Source organism: Palaemon carinicauda, chromosome 16 (genome assembly GCF_036898095.1).
Source record: "Palaemon carinicauda isolate YSFRI2023 chromosome 16, ASM3689809v2, whole genome shotgun sequence".
Taxonomy (NCBI): Eukaryota; Metazoa; Arthropoda; class Malacostraca; order Decapoda; family Palaemonidae; genus Palaemon; species Palaemon carinicauda.
Window position 1 is genome coordinate 16,317,796 of NC_090740.1, and position 12,577 is coordinate 16,330,372.

The following is a 12,577-nucleotide window of genomic DNA, read 5'->3' on the forward strand; positions in this document are numbered from 1 at the left end:
TAGGGAAGACGGTAAGTGTTTCTCCAGCACACGAGATCAAAAATGGGATAGAGAGCTTTTGGCACACAAAGTGAGCTTATAGGAAGTAAAATGACACTTTCTTTTTCTAAAAAGAGTCGTTTTTAAAGAGATAGTCATTATAAATTATGAATAAAAAACCTAGAGAATTATTAAAGCCTTACAATATAAGTTAGTTTCAATCTGAGAGCTATGGAAAAAATAATGATGGGAATATCAGTAACAGATAGGAAAATGGCAACATAGATGAAAGGGTAAAGTAAACTAGAAGATATTCTAACAACATATAGGGAAAATAAGTAAACAAGACAGGACACATAATAAGAATGTCAAATAATAGTTGGATATAAAGAATAACATAATAGGTGCCTACAAAAATAAGGAAGAGAAGACGATCTTTCGACGAACTAAGAAAGTTTGCAGGTGTGGACTGGTTTAGAGAGACCATAAAAAAACTAATTGGAAGGGTAAGTCAGTGGCCTTTCTTATGGAGTGGATTACTTCAGCTGATTTATATATATATATATATATATATATATATATATATATATATATATATATATATATATATATGTATATTTAAGTCATATATATATATATATATATATATATTTGTGTCATATATATGACTCATATATATATATATGTATATATATATATATACATATATATATATAATATAATGTATATATATACATATATATATATATATATATGAGTCATATATATATATATATGTATATATTTGTGTCATATATATATAGTGTATATATATATTATATATATATATATATATATATATATATATATATATATATATATTTGGGCTCAAGCCATGTCGTCCTGATGGAAGTTCCTATAGGGTAGCTTCCTAGGGTATATTACAACTACGGCGATATTCCCAGAGAATTTACCTTAAGGTACCAGAATTCTAACTCCTGGAGCGAGTATCCCTCGTGAAAGGGATATCGCGACATATCAGAGGACGTATTCTAGACACGTCACATGGCAATCTACGACCTGAACAGAGATTCGTCTCGTAGGAGGGAGATTGACGAGATACGAATTCGGGAAAGAAAAAGGGGAGCCGCTCCCAAGGCTTCCCTATCCCCCGATTCGTATGCGTGCCTGGCGCCAATCCTGGCGCCATCTGTATTCCTTTTTGCGTAGCTTAACAACTCGGTGTTTTTTCCTGTTTTTCTCGCAAATCTTGGATTTATTCAGCTTTTCATGGCTTCTTCGTCTTCGTTGGCCTCGGATAAGTTGAGTATAGTATCTGTTATGTATAAATGTAGGCTCTTGGTAAAATTTTGAGTGATTAATAGGATTAATCTTTGATACAAGAGCCGTAGCCTACCAGAGGTGTCCTGGACACTGTCACTCGCTAGGTATAAATTAGTTAGTCAGAGTGACATTCCTGGTTGTTTTGCTTAATAAATTTTAGCTATTTAGCTTTACATAGGATTTCCTTTCGTGCTTAGTATTATTTGGCGAAGTATTCGCCATTCTGGCCTACGCTAGGCCATGTAGCCTAGTCGTTTGGTCCTAGTACTTAATGCATGATTTTGGTTTTTCCGAGTGTAATTAAAATTTTATTGAAGCTTTAGGCTATATTTTATACATTTTAGACTGTGTGGAATATTTCCAAGATTGTATACGTGAGAGTTTCGGTGAATTAGGTAATCGATTCTCTTGGTGCCTAGGCTAATTGCTTATGGAGCCTTAGTATACTTTATTATACTCCCCGGTTGCTTTCTTTTCTTCGGAGAAGGTATGCAATCCCTTTCCCTCTGTTTAAGCCTTGGGCTTATCCCTAAGTGGTTTTTTCCGAATTTATTTTCGATAAAACTATACTAGGGTGTTACTGTACCTTCCTGTTCCAGCAGAGTCTGGTTCAAAGAGGGACAGAACAACAGAGTTTTTAGTCTGAGTCCGTGTTGTTTGGCTTGGGGCAGAGTCTCCCTCGCTGACCTAACACTTACAAAGGGAGCTTAGCTCCCTTAGGTCACTATCGAAGGTTTCTGTAGTTATGATTCCTTCTTGTGTGATCGACCAGACTAAGTCCTGTTGCTGTTCTCAGGGAGGATAAATCTTCCCTTGGGAGTAGCAACGCCTTCCTTGCTTTGGTGCTCTGGAAGCTGGCAGGTATTATACTACTGCGCTGGCCCTTTCCCTTAGATCTCCCTTAGGCTAAGACAAAGTTCTTGGCTGCGGGTGATCTGTCACTAAAGCAAGGTTGGCAGGACCCTCTTGTCCCTTCCCCCTCTATCTCCGTAATGGCCTAGCCATTACTGTACTGTACCTTGCCGGCCGGCAGAGCTGGCCGGCAGGGGTATTACTGTACCGTATGTCATTCTACTTCTGGACCTAGTATAGGTTGGGATATGGATTGACTAAGCCCATTGCCGGCCGGCAGAGATGCTGGACGGCAAGGGTCTTATGTTTTCGAGTGCTGCCCGGACCTCTCTTGGTCCCTCATCCATGCCTGCCGGCAGAGCCGGACGGCATTGGTCAAGGAAGCCTGAATTAAGTTTCTCCCCTTCCTTATATGCACTCTTTCGGTTGCCGGGCTTGGGGGGTTGTGTACACTCTTATCCCGGCATCCATTCTATTTTCTTCTAGTGCTGTACCTGTCCCGGCTGCCGGCCTATGAGGCCGGCAGCCGGGCAGGTGTAGTCTTCTGGTTCTTTTGCTGCCGGCTGGCATCGGTCTTGTACCTTTGCCGGCCGGCTTATGTCAGTCCTTGTCTGCCGGTCACCAAGAGTGTGGCCGGCAGCTGGGTACTACCTTGTGTAGTTGCTGGCCGGCAATCATTACCGGCCAACACTGGCTGTTGCTGGCCGGCAGCTGCTGCCGCCGGCACAGGCATTTGAACCAGAGGGCTGCCGCCCTATAGCTGTTAAGTAGTATACTTTAAAGCTAATTGTGGTGTGTGCCGGCCGGCAAAGGCAGGCCGGCACACATCCTCCTATACTGTACTAGTATTCTTCTGTATAGCATATACAGTAAGAAGAAAACTATAGTAAAAGTTTAGGTACAGCACTGTATCTTCTAACACTATTGTGTTTTCTTACACAGCCCTTTGCTGTTGCCCTCAGACAGGAAGCAGAGTTCTTCCCCGTCTATTATCCAGGATTTTTAAAATCATTGCCTAGGTGTGAGCTCCACCTGTTTCCTCTGGAAACCTTGCATTGGTTACTCTAGTAGAGATAAACCATTTTGATTTTATTATCTGGAAGGCTGCAACAATGGGTTGTGAGGGAAACACAAGTGTGTGTCTTTCATTTATGAATTGTTATGCTATACTATGCATATCCAGTGATACATAGTTCACTTGATACTCATGGAAATTTCTTCTCTTTACAGGAGGACCCTCCGAAGTGCGGAAATGTTTTCTGCAATGTCCGCAGCAAGAACCTCTGCGGACATGAGTGTTGTAGGAGACACGCAGCATGCGCTGTCTCCAAGGATGATCTCCAGTATTGGGACCCTCAGGTATGTACTGTATGCACTAACCTGATTACTGAGGCTTTTGATTCCCCTAGAACGGCGGAATCAAGGGATATAGCTAGGGAAAAGCTTCGTACTTGGGTAAGGGGCTTCAAGAAGAACACCTCTGGCCCTTATCTTCCAAGTGAGAAGATGAGGGCGTATCTTTTTCCCCAGGCATCAGCTGAGGCAGTGATTCCCCAGCCTCAAGAGGAGATCCTTCAAGATCAAGTCCAGGTGGACGAGGAAGTCGCAGATGCGATGCAAGACATCCAGTTGTGTGACAGGATGTCTGACCTGGACGAACGTTTGGAAGAAGACCTCCTGGCAGAAGGTCAGGATCAAGTTCAAACCCCGGATGTCGTAGAGGATGAGGTCGACGAGGTGTCGGCTACTCCGGTTCAGATGCCGGAGCCTATCCCCTCAACATCGGCTGGCCTCCCAGTAGAACTGGGACAGGCCCTCTCTTCGATTGTTGGAATGATCCAACAAATGCAGAAGGAGAATCAGGAGAAGGCGGCTGCAATGGAACTGCGTATGCAGTCCCTGGCAGAATCACATGGGCCCCGGAAAAGGCTCAATGTGAAAGACCTTCCCATATGCTCAGATGCTAACCCATGGAGGTATGCTGAGCACATGCCGATGACGACTGGAAAGATCGTCATCTCGGATAAGCTGGGTTCAGTTCCCCTAGAGGAGGTAGAATTCTGGCCCAGCAAGGCATCATATCCGGACTGCTATGTCCGGCTGAGAAAAGAACCAGCTTCAAGGGAGGAGACAGAGCCGAAGGAGGTCATTATTATGGACCACGCTAAGGCTCAAGCCCTACTTTCATCCTCGATGAAAGAGAGGGGCTTCTCGAATTCGAAGGTAGCTGCATTGAGCAAGAAGCTCCCTTCGTTTGTGTCCTCTCCTGATAGAGCCTTCCCCTTTTTACAGAAAGGGTTTGCGGCTGTCCTAAAGGCAGTCGAGGCCGGCAAGCCTTGCCCCTCCCTGGAGGAGTGTAAACCCTTGTCGCTGGCTCTACCTATGGACCACAAAGACTGGAAGGATGTCCATCTGACATTCTCAGTGGGAAAGTTGGAGGCTGATATTGCCGGACGGCAATTCGGCGAGGACCTCCCCAAGCTGTCCGAATCTCTTTTACGAAGAGAGTTCGAGACAAAAGAAAGACTGGCTGCCTCAATGTCTCATCAGACTACTCTCGAGACGATGGCAAGTGACCCCAAGGTCCATGAAATGTTCATGGTAGTGGCTAAGTCTCACTTAGCCACAGTGACGAAGGACCTTTATAGCTTCGTCAAGGCAAGGAGAGCTTGCAGGGAGTTCGTGTTCACCGGGGCTTCGGTGAGACACGAGCCAAGGGAGTTAATCTCCTCCAACATTTGGGGAAAAGACCTTTTCCCTACCGATGTGGTCAAAGAGGTTGTTGATAAGGCCGCCGTGGAGAATAGAAATCTTCTCCAGAAGTGGGGCCTGGCTATCAAAAGAAAATCTTCCCCGGATGAGGGTCCTCAACCAAAGAGGAAGAATATGAAGACTAGGCTACCATTTCGGCCAGCCAAGCCTTATAGACAGCAACAGCAACTGCAATTGCCTTTGCCTCCAGTGCCCCAGATGGTGGCACAAACCCCGACTGCCTTTCAGTGGGTACCCCAGGCTGTGCCAGGTCAGTCAACCACATTCGCCCCAACGTTCGAAGGACAGTCTTCTTCCTTTCGTGCAAAACCTAGAGGAGCAGCCAGAGGCTCGTCTAGGCGCCCCTCAAGGGGAAGGGGATTCAGAGGTGGTCGTGGTCAAGGAGGCAAGACCTCAGGACGGCAGTCCAAGTGAAATGATACCGGTAGGAGGGAGACTGATGAAATTTTGGGATCGCTGGACCTTCGATCCCTGGGCCCAAAGCCTACTCAAGAATGGACTGGGTTGGAGCTGGTACAGCACTCCACCCCCATGCCTTCGGTTTTTCCAACACTCCACCCCCATTTTGGAGGAGTACGTTCAAGAACTGTTGGAGAAAAATGTGATCCGAAAGGTGAAGTCCATCAAATTCCAAGGGAGGCTGTTTTGTGTTCCCAAGAAAGACTCGGAAAAGCTCAGAGTCATTCTGGACTTGTCACCACTCAACAAGTTCATAGTGAATTGCAAATTCAAGATGCTAACACTGCAACACATAAGGACCTTACTGCCCAAGAGGGCATACTCAGTCTCTATAGACTTGTCAGACGCCTATTGGCACATTCCAATCAGCCGTCGACTCTCCCCCTACCTAGGGTTCAGGCTACAACGGAAACTGTACGCCTTCAGAGCCATGCCATTCGGGCTAAACATAGCCCCAAGGATTTTCACGAAGCTTGCGAGCGCAGCTCTCAAACAATTACGCCTAAAGGGAATTCAGGTAGTAGCCTACCTGGACAACTGGCTGGTGTGGGCAGCATCCGAGACCGAATGCTTGCAAGCTTCCAGTCAGGTGATCCAGTTCCTAGAGTACCTAGGCTTCAAGATCAACAAGAAAAAGTCTCGACTTTCTCCATCCCAAAAGTTCCAGTGGCTGGGAATCCACTGGGACCTTTTGTCACACAGTTTCTCCATCCCAATGAAGAAAAGGAAGGAGATAGCGGGCTCTGTCAAGAGACTTCTAGATTCCGAAAGGATATCAAGACGCGAACAGGAGAGGGTACTAGGCTCTCTCCAGTTTGCTTCAGTGACAGACCCAGTGCTAAGAGCACAGCTAAAGGATGCAACCGGAGTTTGGAGAAGGTATGCATCAAACGCACGAAGAGACCTGAGAAGACCAGTGCCGCTTCGGCTACGTACTCTTCTCAGACCTTGGTCCCAAGCCAGACATCTAAAGAAGTCGGTTCTTCTTCAGCCACCTCCCCCGTCGATGACGATTCACTCAGACGCCTCAAAGGAGGGATGGGGAGGTCACTCTCATCGGAAAAAAGTCCAGGGGACTTGGTCCAAGCTATTCAGGACCTTTCATATAAACTTTCTAGAAGCTATGGCAGTGCTCCTTACCTTAAAGAAAGTCTCCCCGCGTCACTCGATCCACATAAGATTGGTGACAGACAGCGAGGTGGTTGTGAGATGCTTGAATCGACAAGGGTCGAGGTCACCACCTCTCAACCAAGTGATGTTAGCCATTTTTCGATTGGCGGAAAAGAAGAAGTGGTACCTGTCGGCAGTTCACCTTCAAGGAGTCCGCAATGTGACAGCGGACGCTCTATCCAGGTTCACACCGATAGAGTCGGAATGGTCCTTAGACGCAGGATCATTTTCCTTCATTCTGAATCAAGTCCCAGAACTGCAAATAGACCTCTTTGCGACGAAAGACAACAAGAAGTTGCCCCTGTACGTGTCCCCGTACGAGGACCCCTTGGCGGAAGCAGTGGACGCAATGTCCCTCGACTGGAACAGATGGTCCAGGATTTATCTGTTCCCTCCTCACAACCTTCTGTTGAGGGTCCTCAACAAACTGAGATCCTTCAAGGGGGTAGCGGCAATAGTGGCCCACAAGTGGGCGAACAGTATGTGGTTCCCCTTGGCGTTGGAACTACAGATGAAGTTCGTGCCGCTACCACATCCAGTTCTGACCCAGGGAGTCCAGAAGTCGACTGTCTGCGCTTCATTACAGAAAACCCAGACCCTGCAGCTCATGATTTTCTCGCCCTAGCGGTGAGAAAGCGCTTCGGGATTTCGAAAGCCAGCATAGACTTCCTAGAGGAATACAAGTGCAAATCGACTAGAAGGCAATATGAGTCATCTTGGAGAAAATGGGTGGCCTTTGTAAAGGCAAAGAATCCGCAGGAGATCTCAACAGATTTCTGCTTATCTTTCTTCATCCACCTCCATGGCCAAGGATTGGCAGCTAACACGATTTCAGTGTGTAAATCGGCTTTGATGAGACCCATTTTATTTGCCTTCCAGATCGACCTAGGTAACGAGATCTTTAATAAAGTTCCGAAAGCCTGCGCTAGGCTCAGACCTTCAGCACCTCCAAAGCCCATCTCATGGTCTTTAGACAAAGTTCTTCATTTCGCCTCCTTGTTGAGCAATGAAGAATGTGCGTTAAAGGATTTGACGCAAAAAGTTATTTTCCTATTTGCACTCGCGTCCGGGGCCAGGGTTAGTGAGATCGTAGCCCTCTCGAGAGAGGCAGGTCGTGTTCAGTTCCTGGATGGGGGGGAGCTGAACCTGTTTCCGGATCCTACGTTTCTCGCCAAGAATGAGTTACCCACCAACAGGTGGGGTCCCTGGAGAATCTGCCCTCTGAAAGAAGATGCATCTCTATGTCCAGTAGAATGCCTAAAGGTCTATCTTCGTAGAACTTCAGACTTCAAGGGTAGTCAACTATTCAGGGGAGAAACATCAGGCTCAAATTTATCTCTGAATCAACTCAGAGCGAAAATGACATATTTTATTCGCAGAGCGGATCCTGACAGTACACCCGCAGGTCACGATCCGAGGAAAGTTGCCTCATCCCTAAATTTCTTTAATTGTATGGATTTTGAACATCTCCGTTCATACACGGGCTGGAAGTCTTCCAGGGTGTTCTTTCGCCACTATGCGAAGCAAGTAGAGGAACTTAAGAGATCTGTGGTAGCAGTGGGTCGTGTAGTTAACCCTACTGTTTAACTCTGCGAGGAACAGTGGTCTTAATTGGGACGATTAAGTCCAGGGTGAGTGTGTAGGTACATACTGTACTACAAACTAAATGAGGGCACCAAGTGCCCATATAGACTGTTCCTTCCTTCAAAGGTGAACCTTGCATAAGTTCAGACATGTGTGCCAAGCGTTTCTAACGCTAATGTGATTGATTTGTAATACAGATTTTTTATGACTTGATACCTTGGTATCTTATTAAAGTGGTGTTTAATGGTTTTTCTTTCAGATAAACAAGTTCTGTTTACTATCATACTTATGCTTAAAGTTTTGGGTTACCCTCTTTTATATAAATATATATATTTGTTGTTAACCTGTCTGTTTATTATCTGTCAATAAACTTGTTCTTGAGAACCTTGCGTCTCTTTCACCTGTGTCAATTTATTGGTATAATTGAGCATTTTAATTCTATGTATCTTATCTGGGATAATTCTGATAGAATTGTTCTGTTTTGCAAGCTATGTTGCATTGGTTTATGTAAGTCCCCTAATGGGAGGACTCCGTCCCATAAAGGGACGAGGGCGATTTTATTAGTTTCTTCCTATGCGGATATAAACCTTTGTCCAATACAAGTATTGTGCGGATTACTGGTCAATATATTGACGCAGTGGTTCTATACAAACTATGCTTTACTTAATATAGGGCGAGACCACTATATTAGCTTGCCTGGTATTCATACATAGATATATGTACTCTTCGAGACTTTCCAGAGTCTAGTAGGACTCTTCCCTGTAGGGGGCAGGAAGCTCTAACATAGTTTATAGTTAGTTGAAAAGATGTATAACGGTAACATCTTAGGTCTCTAGGTCTAGTCGACCGGGAATAAATATCTCCGGGGAGTACGGCACGTTCTGAGAATCCACAGATACAGTAATGCTCTGGTACACTTCCATCAGGACGACATGGCTTGAGCCCAAAAAACGGATTTTGAGCGAAGCGAAAAATCTATTTTTGGGTGAGATAGCCATGTCGTCCTGATGGACCCGCCCTTGCCTTTCTAAGAAAGGGCTGTAGGACCCCTCCCTACATACAGTATCTGTAGCACCTCGTGTACGCTACAAGGAATACAGATGGCGCCAGGATTGGCGCCAGGCACGCATACGAATCGGGGGATAGGGAAGCCTTGGGAGCGGCTCCCCTTTTTCTTTCCCGAATTCGTATCTCGTCAATCTCCCTCCTACGAGACGAATCTCTGTTCAGGTCGTAGATTGCCATGTGACGTGTCTAGAATACGTCCTCTGATATGTCGCGATATCCCTTTCACGAGGGATACTCGCTCCAGGAGTTAGAATTCTGGTACCTTAAGGTAAATTCTCTGGGAATATCGCCGTAGTTGTAATATACCCTAGGAAGCTACCCTATAGGAACTTCCATCAGGACGACATGGCTATCTCACCCAAGAATAGATTTTTCGCTTCGCTCAAAATCCGTTATATATATATATGTGTGTGTGTGTGTGTGTATGTATATGTCATTGCTAGCAAGTTATTATATGTGCGATCCCATAGGTTTTGAGTTAATATTTGAACCAATATTACATCAGAGTCAGCCGAAGGTCAAGAATACGGAAGGGAAAATATGTAGTAATTATCACATGACATTGTGGGGAACTACATAAAACACCTACAGTTACTTGAATCAAGATAATCCAATTGTTAAATCCCTTTTGTTATAGAAGCTTCTGATGTAAAGATCCCTATTTTAGTTCCAAGGAACATTTGCTTAATTTATCTGTGCCCAAAAATCCTTTACTTGGATTTATTTGTTATAACATTGATTTCATGCCTTTGAAGGATCTCCAAGCTCACAATGGTCTCCTTCGTATACCAAAATAAAACGCTTTCCTTTTTCGTAATTTTCTCAACTCTTGGTTCCAATTTCCTCGGCAGAAAGGATTCTACTCTCTCTTTTAATATACAATAATTTCGAGACTGTTCCGTATGAATTCTTGACTGTACAACAAGACTAATATATCAATTATCTTATCACCTTCCAAATCTTTATTGACATGGTTCTATATAGAGGTTGCAGAAACAAAATACTTTAATCTTCATCATATTGATGTGGATTTATGTGGAAGTGAGAAAAACTAAAATATGTTAGCTTTTACCTAAATTCATGCAATCAGCTTTCAGAATGTGGCACTGTACTTTTTTCAAGTCTATCTACTCATTCTTTTAATCGTTACTCTTTTTTCTGTATCTATCCCCACCCCCCAAAAGGAAAATCAAACTTAATTCAGTTTATCATATACAGTACCTGGTTCTTGAATATGTCTATAAAACAAGATTTTCATAAATTCGCTAAATATTGAAAATTACTACTAATAACAATTCCGAAAAATCTGATCTGATATCAACATCAATTACACACGAAAAATATTATAAGAAACAAGTTTCTCTTGGAATCAATGAAGGACTAATTTTTGCATAGTAGACTTCATAACTTTTATGATTTCCATGAGACAAATTCGAAGGTTGTGGCAAGACGTGAAAGTCGTTCAGGTGTCGGACGGACATAAAAGGAGGAGTCAGGAGACAGCCGGCACTCACTCACCTACCAGTGGCCACTGAACAACGACGTTCAACTATGAAGATTCTGGTTTGTTACAGTTTAAAAATATTAATTTATAAATGTTACACACACACACACACACACACACATATATATATATATATATATATATATATATATATATGTATGTATGTATGTATATTCAAATATATATTTATAGATATAAATATATATATATATATATATATATATATATATATGTGTGTATATATATATATATATATATATATATATATATATATATATATATATATATATATACCTGTATATACATATGTATATAGAGAGAGATATATATAGATATATATATGTATATATATGTATATATATATATATATATATATATATATATATATATATATATATGCACAAATGCATCTATTTATATAGTTATTTATCTAAATATGAATATTTATAAATGTATACATATATACACACACGCACAAACATATATAGATATATATATGTGTGTGTGTCTGTGTGTAGAAAATTGCATATATGTGGGTGGGTTTGTGTGATTAGGTATATGTGAGTGTAAGTGTAGGTGGTTGTGTGTGTGTGTTTGGATGGATTAAATTCTGGAGTATGATTTTATCACTGAATAAGATACTGCTTAAAATTTTTGTCTTACAGCAATATCTTCAACACTTTTGAATTGCCAAGAAAAGTACTTTTTACAATAGCACCGACAGCTAATTGAAATCTATACATTTCGATTTGCATCCATTTTCTATTTTACCTTTCCAAGTTTATATTAGTTTTAAGTAGATTAAGAATGTAGAAAATCTATTTCACAAGTAAACAACATCTGAAATCGATACAGAATAATGAGAAGCATCTTATGGTAATTTCCCGGGTTTTTATTCCAAGCAACACTTCGAAACTTTGATAATGCCGACATATCACAAATAGAATAAAATGAAATAAGAATATAATTCATAAATTTTTTCACAGGTGATTGTGCTCTTGGGGGCTGCCGCTTGCGCTACTGAAGTTGAGAAGCGAGAGGCGGAGCCTGGTTATGGAAGCTATGGCCATGTGACTCACTATCATCGTCCTTCTTATTCCCATCACCATCATAAGCGGGCTGCTGAGCCTGAGCCAGAAGCTGAGCCTTCTTATGGTCACTCCTATGGGTACCGCAGCTACCACCCAGTGAGCTATGGCTATTCTCATCACTATCATAAGAGATCTGCTGATCCTGAGCCTGAGCCTTCAGCTGATCCTTCTTATGGTCACTCCTATGGGTACCGCAGCTACCACCCAGTGAGTTATGGCTATTCTCACCGCTATCATAAGCGCTCTGCTGATCCTGAGCCTGAGCCTTCAGCTGATCCTTCTTATGGTCATTCCTATGGGTACCGCAGCTACCACCCAGTGAGCTATGGCTACTCTCATCACTATCATAAGAGATCTGCTGATCCTGAGCCTGAGCCTTCAGCTGATCCTTCTTATGGTCACTCATATGGGTACCGCAGCTACCACCCAGTAAGCTATGGCTATTCTCACCGCTATCATAAGCGCTCTGCTGATCCTGAACCTTCTTATGGCTCTTATGCTCCAGTCTACCACAGGCCATCTTATGGCTACAGTTATGGGCGTTACCATTAACCTACCCGGAGTCTCACTAAGAATAGTAGAATGTTGATCGATGAGTGTTTCCTCTTACAGAGTTCGTAATATATAAGATATGATTTACTTTGGATTTTCTTTCATCCTTTTCTGCCTCTTTTTATATTCAAGTATTTTTTAAATTTTCGGTGTTCACCTTTCTCTATTTTAAGTAACTGCACAAGTGATATATTTCTTTTCTAACTTTTTCCGACAATCAATC

The 12,577-nt window shown here is 42.9% G+C and overlaps 1 protein-coding gene across 1 annotated transcript; it reads left to right on the forward strand.

Moving 5' to 3' along the window:
- The first annotated feature begins 10,758 nt into the window (after positions 1-10,758).
- LOC137654940 (shematrin-like protein 1) lies at positions 10,759-12,354 on the forward strand. Its single transcript, XM_068388837.1, has 2 exons — positions 10,759-10,770; positions 11,698-12,354. The coding sequence occupies exons 1-2, from the start codon at positions 10,759-10,761 to the stop codon at positions 12,352-12,354; spliced, it is 669 nt and encodes a 222-aa protein (XP_068244938.1).
- Positions 12,355-12,577: the final 223 nt, after the last annotated feature.